General features: G+C 36.8%; 1 protein-coding gene across 7 annotated transcripts in view; it reads left to right on the top strand.

Moving 5' to 3' along the window:
- The window catches only part of TET1 (tet methylcytosine dioxygenase 1), a 138,834-nt gene extending 116,524 nt beyond the window's left edge, over positions 1 to 22,310 (top strand). For 6 of the 7 annotated variants that reach the window (XM_033841867.2, XM_033841866.2, XM_073793531.1 and 3 more), the window contains 4 exons: positions 3,214 to 3,303; positions 5,216 to 5,353; positions 7,093 to 7,441; positions 12,526 to 22,310. In XM_033841867.2, the coding sequence (XP_033697758.1) occupies positions 3,214 to 3,303; positions 5,216 to 5,353; positions 7,093 to 7,441; positions 12,526 to 13,538 (1,590 nt within the window). In that variant the 3' untranslated portion in view covers positions 13,539 to 22,310. The remainder of the gene's footprint in view (positions 1 to 3,213; positions 3,304 to 5,215; positions 5,354 to 7,092; positions 7,442 to 12,525) is intronic. The other variant, XR_012326609.1, reaches the window with a different exon arrangement.
- The last annotated feature ends 267 nt before the right edge of the window (positions 22,311 to 22,577 follow it).

Here is a 22,577-nt window from a genome sequence, read left to right as displayed (position 1 = left end):
GTCAGCAAGGTTAGTTTAAAAAATCATTAGGGGCTTCCCTGATAGTGCAGTGGTTAAGAATCCGCCTGCCAATGCAGGAGACACGGGTTCGAGCCCTGGTCTGGGAAGATCCAACATGCCGCGGAGCAGCTAAGCCCGTGAGCCACAACTACTGAGCCTGTGCTCTAGAGCACATGAGCCACAACTACTGAGCCCGCGTGCCACAACTACTGAAGCCTGCGTGCCTAGAGTGCGTGCTCCTCAACAAAAGAAGCAACCGCAGTGAGAAGCCTGCGCACCATAACGAAGAGTAGCCCCCGCTCACCGCAACTAGAGAAAGCCCTCGCGCAGCAAGGAAGACCTGACGCAGCCAATACGTACATACATACATACATATATACATACATACATACATATATACATAAATAAATAAAAAATTTATTTAAAAAATCATTAAGATACAGGATAAATAGGAATCGATAAAACAGCAGGAATTAATCTAATTGTATCTATAATACAAGGAATATAACATACAAGGAAAGCTCAGAATAAATAAATAATCCCTTTAAAGAGACAATCAAAATTATTTGGTTTTTCTAGAGTTCCCATTTACTGTAATAAATGAAGGAAATGACTCTAGACAGAGAACTATCCTTTGCAGATAAAGTACCTTAGAAGAAATCTGACAAGAAGTTTATCAGAACTTTAGGGAGAAAACTATAAAAATTGCTAAAAAGACATATAAAATACCTGATAATGAGAAGATACCATGTTCAAAGGTCAGAACACTTGATAATGAGATGTGAATTCTCCCTTAAAATTTTTTTTTCCAAATAAGTATCTGATAAAGCTGTTAGTATACAAATATATTATTTATATTGACATGACTGTTAAATTTTTATTCTATAACAAATAACTCTGTTATATAATGAATGTAAGATCAGTTTTTGCTTATGGTTATTATTAACAATGAGTAATGTTTATGTAGTGTTTATAATACAGGAAGAAGCATTCCTCTTTCCAGGAACTGACAAAAGGCCAGTGAAGCACAGCAGGCAAGGGAAAGTGAGGTGCATAAAGCGACCTTGTAAACCATGTCAAGAATTTTGGAAGATCATTGAAGACTTTTAAGGCGGAGAGTGATATAATTAAACTTTTCTTTTTAAAAAGGGATCTCTCTGGCTGCTCTGTGGATTGGAGTTGGCCAAAAGTTGGTATAGCAAGATGGGCTAGCTTTGACAACAGTCCAGGGAAGGAATAGTAGTGACTTAGAATATGGCTGTGACAGAAGAAATGATAAGCAGTGGTTGTTCTGGAAAGATTTTTTTTAATTAGGTACTATTCCTTGACATAGGATATGCTGAAACAGGACCAGGTTTATAGAAGGCAGATTATTAATTCAGTTTGAATGCATTGGCTTGGAGATTCCTAAGAGAAATCCAAGTGAGGTTGTCAGGTCATTAATAAGAACCTGAAGAACCTGAAGCTCAAGGGGTGGTCTGTGGTCCAGGTGGTAATTGTAGGCATTGATGTGGAGAAGATGGTCCTAGAGATGAAGTACAGGGTGAGAAGGGCAGAGGGATGTAGGTGTGAGCCCCATTAGGTAAAGATCTGATAAGAAATCTCTATCCGACATATTCATTCTAATGAAACCATTAGAAAGTCAGGATTTTTACAATATGAATAAAGAACCTACATTCAAAAATGATACTAATAATCATCTATTTAAGTTTCATTTAATTAGCTTCTATTTGCCTACTTTATTTCATTTCCACATAATAAATGAGATATTCCATAAGATGACAAATTGCCCAGTCTGACTTGTGACACTGAATGATTCTTAATACTCTATTAGCAGTAAAACACAATTACCCCACCCAATATTTCAAGTGTTATAAAATATAATAAAGTCTTTTTAATAGGCATTTAAATAATAATTCCTGAGTTTTCCTCAAATTTATAATTAATGTGTGAGTATAGCTAGGAAGTGTTTTTAAAGTAGGGGTCTGACCTCCCTGACTATATTTATTAAGGTACATTGAGTAACAAATACATAATTAGACAGATGAATGGAACAGAGCAATCTAGATATAGACCCTATATATACATGAATATCCTTTTCAATGAAAGCACCAACATAAATGAGTAGGAAACCAAAAGGATTATCACTGATGCTTTGCAGTTGCCAAGACTGAGGCTTGTTAAAAAGCAGTCAAGAATTAACTTCCTGTGTCTATATTGGCTTTGGTTTTTTTATAATAGTCTGCTTCATACCAGAGATGACCTGGTCCACATGAAGGCTTCCTTCCTGAGTTCTAGGCATCCACCAAATCTCAAATGAGGCGGAAGCCTTCAAACCTTCTTAAGTCCTTCATTCATCCTTGCTGTCAGTTCTCCATCACTTGTCTTCCTCAGATGTGACTGATCATTTATCAAGTCTCTGACTTGGTTTAGGATATAATCATCTCTGAAAAACTACCACAATGGTTTTCCAACTATTGTTGCCAAAGGCTGCTTTCTCTTCTTCGAACCTCATGCTGTCATCAGTGACATTTTTAATATTCTTGTCATGACGGTTTTCCTTTGAAAAAATCTTACATGTTTCTACTGTCATTAGAATCTAGAATCTTGAAATGGTGTTAAGGCTTCTCCACAGTTCTATCAGATCTTCCTCAATTTATAGCCATTCCTGTGTAGAAAAGAAAACACTGGTTTTAGACAGCCCATTGCCTACTTATAACGTTTGAAGCTCTTAACACAGGATCTGATAACACGGTATGTGCCTTATGTGTGTTGCTCTCCCATCTCTGTTATAGAAACTTGTTTCACTGTCAGAATTCTTCCAAGTCTCCACTTGTTAGCAGGAAAATTGTCTTGATTTACTTCAAGTGCCCTGTACTATTGAATAAATATGAAATATGGTTCTTGTTTTTAACAACATGAGCAGTTTTGCAACTTACCTCTAACACCAGTTAGATTTCTCATTAGCTGATAACATAGACTTTTAATTTCAAAAGACTAAATTCAAGCATAACAGTGACTAATAGTTTAGATTTTATGAAAACTATCCATGTCATTTTCTATGGTAGCTCTTTTATCTGGGTAAGTATGAACCATGCATCAACCACACATCAGCAATGATGTATAATTCATTTTCATACGTTATATAATAAACTCATCACTCATCTTATATGTTATTATGAAACAACTTTTATGGACTGTCTCTTCCTTTAGGAAAAAAACCTTGAAGATAATTTACAGAGTTTGGCTACAGAATTAGCTCCAATTTATAAGCAGTATGCTCCAGTTGCTTACCAAAACCAGGTATGTTTTGGTTCCTTATACAGTACTCTTAAACATGGTTGAAATTTATATCTAAACAATGTCATTGTTAATAGAAAATTTTTTCAAATCTGAACTTAATGTAGATCTTTTATCAGACAGCTTAAAAAATTGTCTAGCGTTTTTTAAAAAGTCTATTATGGGGCTTCCCTGGTGGCGCAGCGGTTGAGAGTCCACCTGCCGATGCAGGGGACACAGGTTCGTGCCCCGGTCCGGGAAGATCCCACATGCCGTGGAGCGGCTGGGCCCATGAGCCATGGCCGCTGAACCTGCGCTTCCGGAGCCTGTGCTCCGCAACGGGAGAGGCCACAACAGTGAGAGGCCCGCGTACCGCAGAAAAAAAAAAAAAAAGTCTATTATGGCAATTGAATTAAATCTCCAGAGTGACAAAGTTATGATTGTTTCTAGGAATAAAACTTATAAAAGCAGAAATGCCTCATCAAGAAAGTAATTGGGAAGTGGTGGAGATGGGGAGATGTTGGTCAAGGGGTACAAACTCCCACCTATAAGATAAATACGACCTGAGGGGGGCTTCCCTGGTGGTGCAGTGGTTAAGAATCTGCCTGCCAATGCAGGGGACACGGGTTCGAGCCCTGGTCCGGGAAGATCCCACATGCTGCGGAGCAACTAAGCCTGTGCGCCACAACTACTGAGCCTATGCTCTAGAGCCTGCGAGCCACAACTGCTGAAGCCCACGAGCCACAACTGTGGAAGCCCGTGCACCTAGAGCCCGTGCTCTGAAGCAAGAGAAGCTACTGCAATGAGAAGCCCGCGCATTGCAACGAAGAGTAGCCCCCGCTCACCGCAACTAGAGAAAGCCCGGGCACAGCAACAAAGACCCAACACAGCCAAAAATAAATAAATAAATAAATTTATTAAAAAAATATATATATGACCTGGGGATCTGGTGCCCAGCTTGGTGGCTATAATTAACAATACTATATTATATACTTAAATGTTTTAAAGACATCCTAAATGTTACTTCTACACACCAAATAATCGTAATTATGTGAACAGATTGCAATGTTCACTAACCTTATTGTGGTAATCATTTTGTAATCCATACATGTATCTAATCATCACATTGTATACCTTAATCTTACATATGTTGTATGTCAGGAATACCTCAATAAAACTGAGTTGGGGGAACACATTGTTTTAAAAAAGAAAATGAAAAGACCACCACAGATTGGGAGAAAATAATTGCAAATCATATATCAGAGAATGGAGAAAATAAGTGTGTAAAATACCTAATTTTAAACATAGGGAATTCCCTGGCAGTCCAGTGGTTAGGACTCTGTGCTTTCACTGCCGAGGGCCTTGGTTCAATCCCTGGTTAGTGAGCTAAGGTTCTGCAAGCAGAGTGGCGCAACCAAAAACAAAAACAGAAACATAACCAGAAGTCCATATTTTTTTAAATATTTAATAAAAATTAAAATATTTATTTGTATTATCATGAATAACACGCTCTCTGTTAAATTCCAACCTTTCATTTAAAAAAGTTATTAATTTACTTTCTATACTGGTTCATGAATATATATGTACATCTACTTTATATAGACATTGAAAACTAGATACATGATCAAAGCACTGTATTATTCTTTCTTCCTAATGAAATATTTCAGGCTACTGTTCTTGTTTATCTACCCCCAGTAGGTATTAATGCCCTCACCCTGCCTTCAGTGATTGCCACTTTAATCCATGTAGTCTCAAATTCTTTACCCTGAATATTACTAAACTAGACAATCACTAAAATAATATACTGTAGTGTCAGATATCTCTGAAATTATAAAGTGTAATTAACTCATAAACTTTATCAGAAAGTGAGTTTTACTCTTTATTGAAGGTGATTCTTTCTATCTCTTAAAACCATGGGTCATACATTATTTTTCAGGTGGCGCTTGAACACGCTGCTCAAGAATGTCGGCTTGGCAAGAAAGAAGGTCGTCCTTTCTCTGGGGTCACTGCTTGCCTAGACTTCTGTGCCCACCCCCACAGGGACATTCACAACATGAATAATGGGAGCACGGTGGTATGTACCTGGATGGCTTTTGATTCTAAAGGCTCCATCACTGTACATTCAAGCTGAGGTCCTTAAGGATGATTATTGTGACAAATCCTATTTTATGTCTGTTCCACATAGTATATATCGGTAGTGCTCCCCAAAAGTTACAGAACCAGCCTGAAATACTTTGTTGAAAGTCTTGAATTATACATTTAATTGTGGTAGGTTTGTTGGGATGTAGAACTACATGATTATTCAAAGCAACCATTCTGTGCTATCAAACTGGTAGATAGGAAGTTAAGCAACTTACTCTTTCTTGCCATCTGTACTTCAGGTTTTTTGTGAGGGAACCATGCCAAATTTACCATCCTTTTTATTAATATTGGTTCTTAGTGCTCGTATGTAGAGATATTTAGAAGAAATATTTGCACATATATGTGCATACTATGTTTATAGCCATGAAAAGAATCACATGCCCATAGCAAGAAGTCAATCAAGATAATCTTAAATTAAGGAGAAGACCACAGGAAAAATCGTGCAATAATCCTTTTATAAGGGAAATGAGTTTGCTTCAAGTAGTTCTCTTCTTACCTAGTAAAACAGATTAATAGAGAGTGATTACCTCTATTTCTGCACTACATGATTTTGGCCTCTTAGAAGACATAGCTATGATTATTACATTCTGATTGGAAGTGTACCGTCTGATCCATCAAAAGGCAGCCTTCCTTCCTTATTTGCTCAATGAGGTCTATCAGTAACAGATTAAGGAGCCAAAACAACTTTTTCCCTATCACACCCTTTCACTGATGTTGCCTATGGTCTCTGAGACCAATGTTATTTCCAAATGCTGAAATTTTATACATCCATCCAGATGAATCTTAGCCAAAGAGTGATTCGACATCATGCTTGGCTAGTACATTTTATGTGAGTTGCTCTTCATTAGAGAATATTAGTGATCAGGTTGGATTAGGTTCAGAGTCAAACTAAGTTTTAGTTCCTCTTCTCATGTTTGTTTGTTTAATTATTTATTTATTTTTGGCTGTGTTGGGTCTTTGTTGCTGCGCGAGGGCTTTCTCTACTTGAGTCAAGCGGGGGCTACTCTTCGTTGCGGTGTGCGGGCTTCTCATTGCGGTGCCTTCTCTTGTTGTGGAGCACGGGCTCTAGGTGCACAGGCTTCAGTAGTTGTGGCACGTGGAATCAGTAGTTGTGGCACACGGGCTTAGTTGCTCCGCGGCATGTGGGACCTTCCCGGACCAGGGCTCGAACCCATGTCCCCTGCACTGGCAGGTGGATACTTAACCACTGTGCCACCAGGGAAGTCCACATTATTTAAGTATTAAGAAATAGTGTGAAAAAAAAAAAAGAAATAGTGTGATTTATAAGCTAAATATCTTTTTATTAGTTAATATTTAATATGAAGGTAGTGAACAATTCAGTGACTGTTCCTTAACTTAGACAAAGAAATAAGATGGAATGTAACAAAGAAGGTGACTTAAAATATTATAAAATGCATAAACATGTATAATATGTACTTACAAAATCAACTCAACATTATACTGGTCTGCTTACAAATAGTTGATAAGTTATTCAAATTGAAAAGCATTGAGTGGCTTGATATATAAAATATTTTTCCAAAATGAATGAATATACCAGCAGTAACCAACTGAAAACAGTTCCCTTTCACAATGGCAACAATAAGAAGGTAGGAATATCTATTATGAATGTGCAGGATCTCTAGTTCCCATTTCATGTTTTCTTCCTATCAGGTCTGCACTTTAACACGAGAAGATAACCGCTCATTTGGTGTTATTCCTCAAGATGAGCAGCTGCATGTACTTCCTCTTTATAAACTTTCAGACACAGATGAGTTTGGATCAAGGGACGGAATGGAAGCCAGGATCAAATCTGGGGCCATCATGGTCCTCGCACCCCACCGCAGAAGAAGAACACGATTTACTCAGCCAGTTCCTCGTTCTGGGAAGAAGAGAGCAGCAATGATGACAGAGGTTCTCGCACATAAGATAAGGGCTGTGGAAAAGAAATTTATTCCTCGAATCAAGCGGAAGAATAATTCAATGACAAACAACAGTAAGGCTTCATCGCTGCCACTTTTAGGTAAGGCTTATTGAGCCTGATAATTTTCTGTGCACAACTTTCACTGGCAGTTCAGTTTGCACTTGTCTTTGCATCTTATTTTTCTTTATTGTCTTTGCCACTCTCTTAGGAGTGAGGCATTATGAAAAGAAAAACTTTAGATCAGATATCTACCAATCAAGTTAGCCAATTATTTTTATATAGTTTGTTTAGAGTTTAAACTAAAACAGTGAATATATTTCCATGTACTTGCCAAAATTAAAAGCCAACAAAAAGGTGACCCATCAGTATTTCTTGGTATTTTTTTCTCTATTTATATTCTTTTTAAAAAAAAAAAGCAAAAACGAAACATGTTCTTATCGTTTGTTCCCCAGCTATTTTGAAGCAAAGCCCCTTCTCAGCATACATAAAATGACATCACTTCCTTGAAGTCCTACTTCATCAGCTTTTTTTTTCTTCTTCATCAGTTTTAGCATCAGTTTAAGTAGTCCATTCAACAAATATTACTGGGCACTACTTTGAACTGTTCGAGGTATCAGAAATGTAGCAGTGAATAAGAGGGGACAGAGTGCTGTGAAAGAATTCCATTTGAATAGGGTTGTCAAAAAAGGATTCACTGAGAATGAGGCATTTGAGCAAAGTCCTAAAGGAAATGAGGATCAGCAATGTTTTTATTTGGAGAAATAGCATTCCAGGTAGAAGTGGCAAGTGCAAAGTTCAGGAGATGGGAATTTACCTTGAATACTTGATGTAAGCAAAGAGGCCAGTATGGTTGGAGCACAGTGTGAAATGGGGAGAATTGTAGGATGTGAGATCAGAGAGGTAAGAGGGGCATCTGAGCCATTCATCTTGGGCTTTGTAGATTGCTGTCAAGACTTTGGCCTATATTTGAGTGAGAAATAGACAAGGGCTATAATCTGACTCAAACCTAACATCCCAGTTACTGGATTGAAACTAGAGTCAAGTGGGGTAGAGAATAGAATAGTAGGGTGATCATAAACAGGCTATCCTAACAACTCAAGAAAGAGATGATGGAGCTTGGACCATAGTGACTAGTGAGGAGGACAGGAGAAATGTCTGATTCTGGATGTTTTTAAGGTAGAGTCAATGGGATTTCTTTTCTTTTTTTTTTTTTAAATTACTGTATTTTATTTATTTATTTTTGGCTGCGTTGGGTCTTCGTTTCTGCGCACAGGCTTTCTCTAGTTGCAGGGAGTGGGGGCTACTCATCGTTGCGGTGAGTGTGCTTCTCACTGTGGTGGCCTCTCGTTGCGGAGCACAGGCTCTAGGCACGTGGGCTTTAGTAGTTGTGGCACGTGGGCTCAGTAGTTGTGGCTTGCAGGCTCTACAGTGCAGGCTCAGTAGTTGTGATACACGGGCTTCATTGCTCCGTAGTACGTGGGACCTTTCTGAACCAGGGATCGATGCCGTGTCCCCTGCATTGGCAGGTGGATTCTTAACCACTGTGCCACCAGGGAAGTTCTGGGGATTTCTGATAGATTTAAGTCTCGAGTGTGGACCAAAAAAAGTGTCAAGATTTACCCTGATGTTATTGGCTGGAAGAAACTGGAAGGATGGTTAAACCACCAACTATCATGAGGAAAGGAGGGAGAAGAACATATTTGGCAAGATAAAGAGGGAAATCAGAGGCCCACTTTTGGACATGGTAAAAGTTCAAGACACCTGTAGACATTCAAGTCTAGACGTTAGGTAAGCAGTTGAATAAGAGTGTAATTCAGAGAACAGGTTCAGACTGGAGATAAAATTTAAGAGGTCAACTGGATAGAGATGGTATTTGAAGTCTTGAGTGTGAATGAAATCACAGAGAAGGAGGTGAAAAGGGAATTTGATCGAGGACAAATCCTGGGAATTTTCAATTTGTAGAGGTTTCAGAGATGTGGACGAACCAGCAAGAGAGGCTTAGACTGGGAAGGTGTGGTGTGGTAGGCATGAAACCACAGAGGAGTGATCAGCCCTGTCAAATGCTGCTCCTGTGGCAAATGAGAGGAAAACTGAGATTTTATCTTTACATTTGAAGATGACTGCTAGAGCAGAGTGCAGAACAGTGGTGAGAATGAAGGAAGTAGGTTTATAGGGAAATGGGAGAGAAATGGAAGACATGCATGTTGGCTATAAAGGGGGTCAACTGAATGGAGTGAAGGTTATAGAGTTGAGGATTTTTTCCTTAAATGGAAATTTAAAAAAAGGTACAAAGTGAGTGAATTACATAATGAATTCCACTTCCCTCATAGACTCCTAGTTTAAAAGTTTTTCAATACATAGCCATTCTATGTCATCTATACCATTACCCAGGCCACATGGGTATGAAAATATAAAGATATGACTTGTGCAGTTTTTTGTTGTTGTTGTTGTTTTTGGTAACAAATTGTAGAAGTCATATCTTACCCACTGAATCATCTTCTATGTGTCACTAAAAGAGAGGGAATCTTTATACCCACAATACCTAAGACAAGCAAACAAAAATCAAATAACACCTTAATACCAATCAGTGTTCAAATTGCTCCACTTGTCTCCTAATTGATTTTTTGTTTTTCACATTTGGTTTGTTTAAATCAGTATCCAAACGAGGTCACACATTATATTTAGTTGATATGTCTCCTATACATTTCTTTTTAATTTAAAGCTTGCTTTTCTTCTTTTCCCTCATTTTTTCATTTTTCATTATAGCAGAAACCATTGTCCATAGAGGCAAATTCAACTTCAGTTTAAAAAAAAAAAAATTACTATGGCCAGAACAGTATCTGTGATTTATATACTCCTATTTCTTCACATCAGGAAGTACATAGTGTTTGGTGTGTCTTTTTGTGATGTTAAGACTAGGTCAGGGGACTTCCTCAGAGGTCCAGTGGTTAAGACTCAGCGCTTCCACTGCAAGTGGTGCGGGTTCGATCCCTGGTAGGGGAACTAAGATCCCACATGCCGCATAAAGAAAAAAGACTAGGTCAGGTGTTGTTAACCTAATTGACTGATTATAATGTTCCCTAACAGCTTTCTACCTAATGGTTTTAGAAACACTTATGGTCATATTACATATTCTTTATTTCATTAGGAGTTTGTTATTCTTTTTCCACTTTTTAAATCTTCTTTTAAAAAGAAATTGTCCTTGTAATAACTTGTTAATTCTGAGGTATGGGTGATTAAAGAAATCAGAATAAATGCTTAGCTATTTGCCTTTATTCACCAGTGTTAACAAAACAAGTTAGTTCCCAAGCATCTTCCAGTGTGATCAATTGTTTTTCTTTTTTTTAAATTTAGCATCATTTTGAACTTATGTCTTTTTTAACATAGTTTATATTTCAATGTATATTAAGAAGGGTTTTTTTTTTCCACTATATTTGAAAATGCTTTAAAATCTTCAAATTCATATGCTTTCATTCAAATTCCTGTCTTGGATCAGTAGGAACACTTCAAGGTGGCTTCTGATTCTTTTGTCATGACCCCGATTGTCTTTGGTAACTTCCTTAGTTTCTGTTCTGACAAGATGTTCCAGGTTCCTCTTATGTAATCCTGCCCCATATCTAAAATCAGCCATTCCTCCAAGGAGCCTAAAAAATTAAAAAACACTATTAATTTAAACTGACATTCAAACTAAGAATTACAGTGTATTCTTTAACTTCTTTGATTTTTATATTTTTAAGAGAAGTTGTTTGTTTAAGATGAGACAACTGACTGTGCAGACATTTATATAACACTGAGAAAGATTCAATAGAGATAGTGAAGAGGCAAGGCAAGGGACAATTATCATTCCTTTTTGCTTGTAGTTCCACTTTACAGATATTTAATTTAGGTTTATTTTAAGATTCACATATCTGGTTCCATGCTGCTTGTAAACAGTAGTCATAACATTTTCATCTTTGTGTCATTTCCTAATAGCATCTTTACATGCTATTCTTTTATATATATATATATATAGAGAGAGAGAGAGAGAGAGAGAGAGAGAGATACCCTATTAGTAGCCAAATGCACAATATTTGGCCTAAAGCTTCTTGTCCTTTTGTAATATTACCCATGAAAGCTTTTTTACAGGTTTTTCCAATTAAATAAAAGACTCATCATATTTTAAATCTTTCCTTCCTGTGAGTTGTACTTTGTTGACAACTTAACCTCTAAAATAGTAGATGCAGCCACAGATAGTAGCACAGATTTCTTGATATACCGCTCCTTGGGTCCTGTATATAAGTTCTCTTTAGACATGAGAATTATTGTGTCTCCAGGTTATATCATCTGAGGGAAAATTGCAGATCTTCTGAATTAGATAAATGTTTACTATTATATTAATTATTTTAAAACAAGACAACTTTGCTATTTCTTGGTCCTTAAAATCTACTACTTTTGCCTTGCAAACATTTTATTAGAACATCAAAACAGGGAGAATGTCCTCAAGAAAAATGTTTTCAGTTGATATTAGGTTTGTGTGGATATGTCAGAGCAGATGGCCCACCTTTTGTCCAATGTCATAATAATGATCTACCTACTTGGTGAGAAAGAAACAGAGCTTAAATGCACTTGTTCTGAGGGGTAGGAATAGCTTATTTATGTGACTTTTCTTTGCCTAATAATTAACTTTGCCGGTTATGATGCTTTCATTACTCAGAAATCTTTATAAACTGTTACTTTCTTTAACATTTTCAAAAATGAGATCATGCAATACCTAAAATGTATCTAAACAGCTCTTTGGGTAGTGAAATATTGCTCTTGGTCACCATATTATCACTTGCACTGTATTCTGATGTATGGTTTTAATATTTACTTCATAGCCAATTGGTTCATTTCCAATATCTTACCATTTTAGACAATGGATATCCTTCTGGCTAAATTTGTGAACTTATTTATGATTATTTCCAAAGTAAATAATTTTTTAAGAAAAAAATATTGGGTGAAAAAGCATACGTAAACTACCTACAATTTTTAACGTGTGCATATGTCAGGCTTAAAGTAAATAGAACAAAACTGGCCAAATTGCCACCATCAGTGTTCTGTTCTGTTATTCTCTGTACATCTCTTTAAAAATACTGTTTAAAGACAACAGCTACCAAAAGTAGTTTGTATTTATCTTCACATTTGGTGTCCTTTTCTCTGTTTAGGGAATAAAACAGAGACTGTGCAACCTGAAATAAAAAGTGAAACTGAACCCCACCTTATCTTCAAAGGTTCGGACAACACTAAAACCTACTCACCGACCCCATCCATTCCTCACCCAGTGAAAGAGGCACACTTAGCTCCAGGCTTCTCCTGGTCCCCTAAGACTGCTCCGGTCCCAACAGTTCCTTTTAAGAACGATGCATCAGTTTCGTACGGGTTTTCAGAAAGAGGTAGCAATCCCCACTGCACAATGCCTTCTGCAAGACACAGTGGTGCTAACGTAGCTGCTGGGGAGTGTGCTGAAATTGCACAGCCTGGTGAAATGGTTCCTCTTTCCACCTTGTCTACTCCCATGACAGATTCCCCGGCTTATTCTGAGCCTCCCACTGGTCCATCTGAGCAGCTAACTTCTGATCAGCCAAACCAGCAGCCCCCGTTCATCCCTTCTCCTCATGAACTTGCTTCTTCTCTGGCGGAAGAAGACGAGCAGCATTCTGAAGCAGATGAGCCTCCGTCAGATGACCCCCTATCAGACGACCCCCTGTCACCTGCTGAGGAGAAACTGCCCCACATTGTTGAGTATTGGTCAGACAGTGAGCACATCTTCCTGGATGCCAATGTTGGTGGGGTGGCCATAGCGCCCGCCCACGGCTCTGTTCTGATCGAGTGCGCCAGGAGAGAGCTTCACGCCACGACTCCTGTCGAGCACCCCAACCGGAATCACCCTACACGCCTCTCTCTTGTCTTCTACCAGCACAAAAACCTGAATAAGCCCCAACACGGCTTCGAACTAAACAAGATTAAGTTCGAGGCGAAAGAAGCAAAGAATAAGAAAACTAAAGCCTCCGAGCAGAAAGATCAGGCAGCTAACGAGGGTCCTGAACTGTCCCCTGAAGTTAATGAATTTAACCAGATTCCTTCCCACAAAGCGTTAACATTAACCCATGACAATGTTGTCACCGTGTCCCCTTATGCTCTCACACATGTTGCGGGGCCCTATAACCATTGGGTCTGAAGGCTTTTCTCCCCTTCTTAATGCCTTTGCGAGTGCAGTGTATTTTTTCAAGGTGCTCTTAAAAGAAAGTCATGTTGTCGTTTACTATATCTTCATCTCACCCATTTGAAGGCTGAGGTAAAAAAAAAAAAAAATGGGGGGTGGGTATTTCTTAACTGTGACTATATTTTGACAATTGGTAGAAGGTGCACATTTTAAGCAAAAATAAAAGTTTTATAGTTTTAAATACATAAAGAGATGTTTTGGTTAGGTGTTAACCTTGGTAGAATCACTCAGTTTGGTGCTTTAAATTGTTTACTATGAAACGAGTCATTTTTAGAGGATTTTAACAGGTTCATGTGCTATGATGTAAAATTAAGACACACAGTGTTAACTCTACACAGCTTCTGGTGCTTAACCACATCGACACAAAAATAAGCTGAATTATTATTTCATGGTGCCATTGTTCTAACATCTTCCAATCATTGCTAGAAACTCGGCATATTCCTTTGAAATGAACCAATGAAATGTTTTCTCTCTTAAAATCTCTCTCCTGTATAAAATAATTCATTATTGTTGGTGATGGTTGGAGGCTGTTCATAAATTGTAAATATATATTTTAAAAGCACTTTCTATTTTTAAAAGTAACTTGAAATAGTATAGTATAAGAATCCTATTGTCTGTTGTTTGTGCATATTTGCATACAAGAGAAATCATTTATTCTTGCTGTGTAGAGTTCCATCTTGTTACCTGCAGTATGTATTCTAATCATGTATATGGTTTGTATTTAAATGAGTCCTTTCTCATTCAAAGATTAGCTACTTATATAAAATAGTTAGGTCATGCAAAAATGGTTAATTCTCTCTAAAATTGGAATTAGGAAGCATATTACCAATATTGATTAACTTTTCTTTGGAACTAAATAAGAATGGTCTCTTCTGATTTATTGAACAACAATGGCCCTAATTTACTTTCACCCCAGCTTTCTCAATATAATCCATGAAAGGTGTTTCCAAAAGGAGATGAGACATAACAGGATTCTGAAGAGTCAAATGCTTCTAAAGTTTCAAGGTGATAAAATACAAAAATTAAGTAGCAAGAACCTTATCCACCCCAAATTGCCTTATTCATTCTGAAAGTCATTCTGGTCCAGAATAAGAATAAATGTCCTGTAGAAATATTTTGAAAATAAATTCCCTATCATCATCATCACACACACCCCCACACTGTAAACAAACAGTAGGAATGGTATTATAAGCATGGTTTGTCCATTAAGAGCTAATCCAAAGTAGTTCATCTAAGTATATTGTTCTGGGGAAATGTTAACTCATGTTCTTCTAGGTAATGGGAAAATAGGCATTCCATTTAGTTTAGTCCCCCCCCCATTATTTTTTCCCATTACTTTATTAACTCATTTTATAGCAAAACAAAAGTAATTGCCCAAACAAAGAACAAGAAGAAATTTCAATGAAATACTTGATTCTGTTAAAATGCAGAGGTGCTATAACATTCAAAGTGTCAGATTCCTTGGGAGTATGGAAAACCTACTGGTGCTTCTCCCTTGGAAATGCCATAGGAAGCCCACAACCGCTAACACTCACAATTCTGGTGCAAAAGCAAAAGTTCCAACAAGCTCTCTAAAGGAAAACTCATTGTAACTTATATTAAAATAATATATGGTGCAAAGTATCAGTTTCAAGCTTTTGACTAATTTTGACTAAAGGAATATGAAGGGATTGTAAATAACAAAATGTCCATTGATAGACTATCATCTTGTCGAGTAGATTTCTGCTTCTTGAATATGTAAAATAGAGTAATTCATTGACTTGTTTTAGTATTTTGTGTGCCTTAGATTTGTTTTAAAACATGTATATTTTTGTGAGCCTAAGGTTACTTATACATATAAGTATATAAATAAGTGATTGTTTATTGTTTCAGCTGCTTCAATAAGATATTACTAGTATTAGACTATCAGGAATACACCCTTGTGATATTTTGTTTTAGAATTTAGGCCTTAGCTCCCACTAGAAATTATTTCCTCACCAGATTTAATGGATAAAGTTATAAGATCCTTTATCCATCCACCCATCTATCCGTTCTTCCATTCAATTTTTATTGACTGTACCCCAAATTTAAGTATTAGCTTTTGTTTTTCTTTGTCACCACCCATGACATAGTAAACTTGAAGAATTAAAATCCTAAAAGATAATCTAACACATTTTTCAAAAATAGCAAATTTCCTTCAAAACAATCCATTGTGATACATCTGCAGCAATTCAAATCAGTTTGTCACCAACTTTAAATAAATTCCTTAACAATCTAAACCTGAAGCACCAATGTTGACTTAGGGGAATATTTGGATTTGTGAAGTTAGTTGCAATTTACCAAAACAAGTACATGAAAATACCCTATATCAACTAAAATATTTCCATTCTGTATTGTAAGTAACACCATGAATGGCCTGCCTCAACTGATAACCCCTTGGTGGGACCCACATATGATTCTTTCCTTGTTGAACTCTATTTCCTAAATTTCACAGTGTACCATCCCGTTGTTTGCCCTGTGACTTTTTTTTTTTTTTCAAAGCTCATGCTTATTCAGTGTCCTGCAGCATTGTGATTGTATGCTGGCTATACTGTTTTTAGAATGCTCTTTCTCATGAAGCAAGGAAATAAATTTGTTTGAAATGACATTTTCACTCAGAAAACTGGTCATCTAACATTATTTCTACACTTATGTTTTACTGTACTATCACCTTTTGTTTTACCCCTTTTATAGCACTCGTTGGGTTTTTAATCTTCTGCCTTTGTTCATGGTATGATAATTGAATTCATTGATACTTGACTCCCAAGTTAGCCCAATCTGTTCATAGTAGTTACAGAGTTACCAACTATAATGAGAGAATAATTCCTACCTGTTGTAGAATCCTACAAAGTGTCATGCTGCCCTTCAAAATCCTGCTTCTAATGGATCTCAGGCCATCGATGAAAAGTTTTTCTTGTGCTTGTCAGCCTCACCTACATCTTTCCAATTCATCCACAAAGTACCAATACATCGTGTCATAAACCTGATTGAAATATATTATTGGAAAGTGAGGCTAGCTGAAAATGTTTAACTATAGGTAAATTTTTGCAACATGTTAGCAAAATGTTTGCATCTTAAATAACCTTCCACATCTTTATTATGCAATCTGCATGTGGATGAAACAATTTCATTTGTTAAATATAGAATTTCAACTAGATGAGATTCATAAGCAATTAGACATAACCCCACTGCATAGTTAATTGAATGCATACCCCTGTGTAAATGAGATACTGACTTAATTCATATGAAGTAACCTACTTTCTAATGTTACTACTTCAGTGGACTCCTACAGATTATCATTTATTTCACAATAGCATGTATGAAAATCACCCCAATCTATTTAAATTAGTCTTCTTAAAACAAATTATATCTTTTATCTGGAACAAACTTTTGACATTGCATGACAACTTCCACTGAATATGGGCACAGCATTTCCTTTGAATGTGCCAAGTAAATCAGTAGCTGTATGTGACCTTTAATATATAGCTACCATCTATTTCACAACTTCTTGATGCATGGAAATCTTTTTTGTCTAGATTTAGTACAACTGGGAATTTTGATCTTTTGTAGAAATTTTTGATGAGAATTGTGAAATAAGGTACTATAGAGGCCTCTCACAGCCCTGGAAGACACCTTAGAAGACATACAATTCAATCACTGGAGCCCAGACAGCAGATGTGAGTGTCAATGTGCAATTATGTTTGTAATTAAAATTTAAACAGTCAAGTGAAGGCCACTTTGTGGTTAAGAAGACTCTAGGAAAACAGACTTGATCTGCTCACCCACAGGGGATTTTATCGCTGCGAAGTAACCTTATTTTTGGTACAAGTCAAAAATAAAATGGCTTTGAGTTTTTTTCTGAGTGGTTCAGGGAAAGAAGTTAAGTGAAATTGGATCAAGATTTCCCTGCCTGCAGAGTTCTGTGGGCCTTGTGTGGGAAATCTAGATTACTTTTACCTATGAAGCTGTTCTGTTAATTCATCTCACAAAATGTGGCAATAGTCCTATTTGCTATTTCAATAAACAAATATCAAGTACTGATAGAGTACAGGTTTTTATTTCCCCTCGAACAAGCGTTTGGCATATATAAGGAGTTAGAAAAGACTGAATGGTTAGAATAATTGGGGAAAGTATATTTCTATTGTACATACTCCCTAGCCATAGTTGTACAGTCTATTCACACTCTTGCCTAGTTGGCCTCACAACTAAGTCCCAGCATAGTTTATTTTGATGGGACTATCTATCAGTATTAGAATAGTTTTGTTGTGCACAGCTCCTAAACTTGCCCATAAATGTATGGAACTTGTATAACTTCAATGTCAATGGTTGTGGCACACTTATCCACGTGATAGAATCAGTGCTCTGATTTCTGAAGAAGTCTGGATTTATCTAAATCAAATTATGCTCCATGTTGAGCTTTCTTCTAACAGGTTTAGAAAATGATGCCAGGAGCAGTCCCTCAGAACTATCTGAGAGATTGCCTCCTGGGCTTGAATTCCTCAGAAAGTCCTCTGAATAAAACACAATCCTCAACTTAAAAAAAGATGCCATCCACGGCTCTGGAATACAGTTTGGAAAGAATCAGTGTGTCCTTTATCAGAAGTGGAATTTGTGTATTTCCTTAAAATGTTTTGAGAACATAGGAATCTTTGCTTTTCTCTAGTGTATAAAATAAGAGTGTAAGTTCCTCTGTTAATTTTGGAGATGGTGGAGCTCGCTTTTATGCAGGACATCACTTTTTTTGTCCACAATGAACTCTACAAACTTTAATTCTCTGCGTTCCAGGACCTGAATGACTTTGTTTCAATGCCAGTTTCTTCTGGGCACCCAATCGAATACCATTGTTCGCTTCAAAGGGCATGTGTTTTGTTCCTTCAAGTAATCCAAATGTATTTTTAATTTTGCCACTCCTCATTTTCCCTTCTTCTGTAAGGGCACCAAAATGTGTTTCTCTTTGGCTAGTATGCAATGTTTAATATTTCTAGCTTTAAAAGTCTAACATTAATCTTTTCTTTGTTGGTTGTACTCCTTTCCCATCCCTACTGTGGTGTCCGTGACCCTGCCTGGGTCATAAATTTTCTTCTAGTTCGTTCAGCCATAGTTGTCCCTTAAATTAAAGCAAAACTTAGTCTAAGGTAGAAATGTTATACATTAGTCGATTTAACCCATTTATGTGTGAGTGCAACTTTGGAAACCCTGGGTTAACAGTATAAACCTAGTTTTCCTAAAAAGAAAGAAGAAAAAAATTTCCTAGCAGCTGTTATGAAAGGCATTCTCTCTTGTCTCATTCATCAGGAAAAAAATCTCGCAACTGTCAGAAACATTTTCATTTTTGGAGAAACTATATTGGAAAGTAAATTGGTTTCTTCTCCATTTGGCTAGGCATAAACTTATCATCTTTGACTAGAAACTCTGCTTGTTATTATTTTTCTTTACTCATTTTACTGAAGCTACAATGTCACTAAGTGTACTTTCATTCTTTTTACAGTTTTTAATCCTCTTTAATTTTCTTTAAATTAAAACTCTATTGCTTCCACCCTCTCTGTTCTGTCGCCATCCCCCATGTCCCCTACACAAACACACAGGGTTCATTTTAAGGATAGCAGTGATCTAGCTCAGGTTGTCTTTTCCTGTCTTTTAAAATTGTTTCACCAATCCTTTTTGGAATAATACCAAAAAGAATTAAAAGCTTTTATTCAGCCCTTTCACTTAGAGGCAAATTAAGTTTTTAGGAACCCCAGGTTAGCATCAAGTGTTCCCCTTACCTATCCCAGCAATGTTTGACCCTCAACTTTATTAGTGTTTGAGTGTTTTGCAAAAAGTTGTGTAAGAAGTTATATATTCTAGCACTCTGTTTGGCTCTGCTATTTCTGTGTAACGCATCATACTAATTATCAATTGTCTGACTGGTGACTTTGAATTATCGGGTGTGACCTATAGCAGTGGTCCCCAACCTTTTTGTCACCAGAGGCCGGCTTCATGGAAGATAATTTTTCCATGGGGGGTGGGGTGGGAGGGGATGGCTCAGGCGGTAATGCGAGCGACGGGTGTGATGGGGGAGCCGCAGATGAAGCTTCGATCGCTTGCCCGCTACTCACCTCCTGCTGTGCGGCCCTGGGGTTGGGGACCCCTGATGTATAGAATAGAAAGTTGTTTTTTTTGTTTTGGGGGGTGGTTTTTTTTTTTGCGTGTTTTCCTCCTTATCTCCCAGCTCAATTTTGTGGATGGTTTCTATTTTCTAATGTAAATTTACCCCTTTGGAATTTGGTTGTTGGCAATAATAGGAACTGTTTTTTGATCTGGGCGAGACGCTTTAAAAAATGGACAGAAAGGAATCCGAACAGTTCTTATAGAAATCAGTCATCAGAAGCTCTTTTGAGTGCACTAGGGGGAAGTTAAGGGGCAGAAAAGAGGGAGAATTTTGTTGCTTTAAGCAGCCCGCACGTTCACCTACCAGCTCAAAAGCAAGTTGTAATGTTTCTACCCCCCACTCCATACCAGTTTCTTCTGAAAAATAGCAGCTCAATATGAGGAACCTTTTGAAAGCAAATATGGAAGTAAGAAGAATTATAATCCTTGTACTTTATAATGTTTTAGGCTATCAAACTGCTTTCCTATGTGCTGCTTTTTTCTCCCCAACACTGACGGTTGGACAGAGAACAATGTTCCCATCTTACAGGTGAGGAAGCTTGCAGATTGGCAAGAATAGCAAATGGCTTGATTCAAATCACACAGCAAGTCAACCCATGTGAAACTAAAACAGGTAATATCTGCAGGCTGCTGAACACATTTCTGTGCCATAAACTATGACTTAGAGAGTGTTGTTGAGTGGAAATTTTGTCAGACCTAATCTAAGAATAATACAAAATCTACTTATTGTAGAGAAAATACGCTTCTGAGGTATTTTGTCTCCACTATTTATTTTAGCCAGCTATTTTCTTATTCATACGTTGGAAGGTCTACCCAAATTCCTAGGACTTCTGCATTAGGGCTTAGATTAATGACGTTTTATTTTTTCCCCTGTAAAAAAATTTTTTTTCTTTGTTGTTTAAAGAATGTCCCTGTACTACTGAAACAAAGGGAAACCTCCTAAATAATATTTTTAAAGACCAAGGTCAGCAATTCATAATCGAAGTTTACTGTTTTCGTAAATTGAAATGCGATTTTCTTGAAGGGAATGTGCTGGGTAAACTGATTATTTTAGTTCCCAGGCACTCGTGGTAAAAATGTAAACTTTTTGGCATCTCTAAGAGATAGCTCTGCCTTCCACTTATTTGAAACTGTTTTGTTTTTTGTTCCACTTTTCCAGCCACATCAAATCTCTGGGTCAAAGATTAAACATACCTTGGCCCAGAGAGTTAAGAAAAATAATGAGATGTATTAGTAAAGTTTTTAGTAAGCTCTTTATAAAGAGGTAGGAAAGTTGGCCTATTTCATCAGTAGATTATGGGTTACTAACAAAAAACATAGGCCAGACTGCCCTAAATAGTCAAATAACATTTTTGGTGATTCAGTTCAGTAACTGCCTAGCCTCACTAACGCCTCTTTGTGACATTATAAAATAAATAGCTGATGACATAGGACTTTACAAAAAGAGCTCTTAAAAAAACACAAAGATATATGGACTTTAAAAAAAAAAACTTTTATGAGATAACATTGTGATAGGTGCTTTGAAAGAAATATTTTTCCAGAATGGTTTTGTGGTAAAAATAAAGGGCAGCTTTTGCATTGTTACGTATGGGTGGATGGTCCTCTTTGGGTTACTAAGAAATCACGAAGTGTTCCCTAAAGAGAAGGTCGAAAAACTACTCAGCAGAAAGAAAAGCATTGATTTCTGGTTTCTTCATTTTCTCTTATGATACGTGGTGACCTACCAAATAGATTCACATGCATATCAATATCCCGTTTTGAAGGAGAAGACATTATATTCATCATTAGTGGGAGTAAAATATTCAGATTCTTCACCATGGTGAAGTAGAGTACTACTAAATTCCCAATAGAGAATTATCAATTTCACAAAATAATATTCCTGTCTCTAGCTGACTTTTTCTCTCTTTGGGGTGTATTTACTATTTATTTTGTACCTTTGGTTTTTCCCTTTGGAGGATTTTACCTATTGCCGTCCTACTGTATTAAATATCCCATACATTGAAATAGGTTAGTAAGGAAAAGATTTTCAAACCCCACATATATCCGTTTTTGGTTCTCAACATAAGGGGGAAACAGTTTAAAGAGAAAGCACTTCAACATGTAGAAGGGAAAGAGATAATCTTAATTATGATGATTTCTATTCAGGATCAATATGTAGTGCTCTGCATACAAGGGAACACTTACTAGCAGTACTTGAAGACTTGTGAGTTGGAATTGCATGTTACTTGAAAGACCTAATTAAGCTAAATTTTGGTGCACAGCAGTTGTACATGATTTCATGTTTATGTAGCAAAATGCTTTGAAATGTACTAGTTTTGAAACATACATGTAAGATAGTTGTGAAAAGTGTCTATTATATTTTCCTGTGTGTCTCATTTATTTAGAGCATAAAGTTTTTTTTGATTGTTCTAACTGAATAAGGCTAAATGAATACTGTAATTGAAATTATATTTTAAATTTTGTCATGAGTTTTTAAAAAAACTATTGCAAATTGTATCATTCCTGATTACACAGAAATTTGTGGGTCGTTTTAAATAAATTTTATACTTCTATTTTGCACCTGGTGGTCTAATTTTTCTTTCCTCTTCAAAATCATAATTTTAAAATTTAATATCCAATAAAATTCACACATTTTTAACTACAAAGGACTATAAAATTTAATATTTGGAGATGACCAAATGTATGGATTGGGTTCAACACAAAATCAAGATGGCTACACTTATGGAATCCTTATTATGAGGCAGAAGCCTTGCATTTTATGTAAACTATTTATCCCCACAGTGATGCTATTAAGTATGGGCTCTTATCAGCCCCACTTTACAGATC

Source organism: Tursiops truncatus, chromosome 16 (genome assembly GCF_011762595.2).
Source record: "Tursiops truncatus isolate mTurTru1 chromosome 16, mTurTru1.mat.Y, whole genome shotgun sequence".
Taxonomy (NCBI): Eukaryota; Metazoa; Chordata; class Mammalia; order Artiodactyla; family Delphinidae; genus Tursiops; species Tursiops truncatus.
Note: the sequence above shows the minus strand (reverse complement) of the source record. Positions and strands in the feature narration are given on the sequence as shown.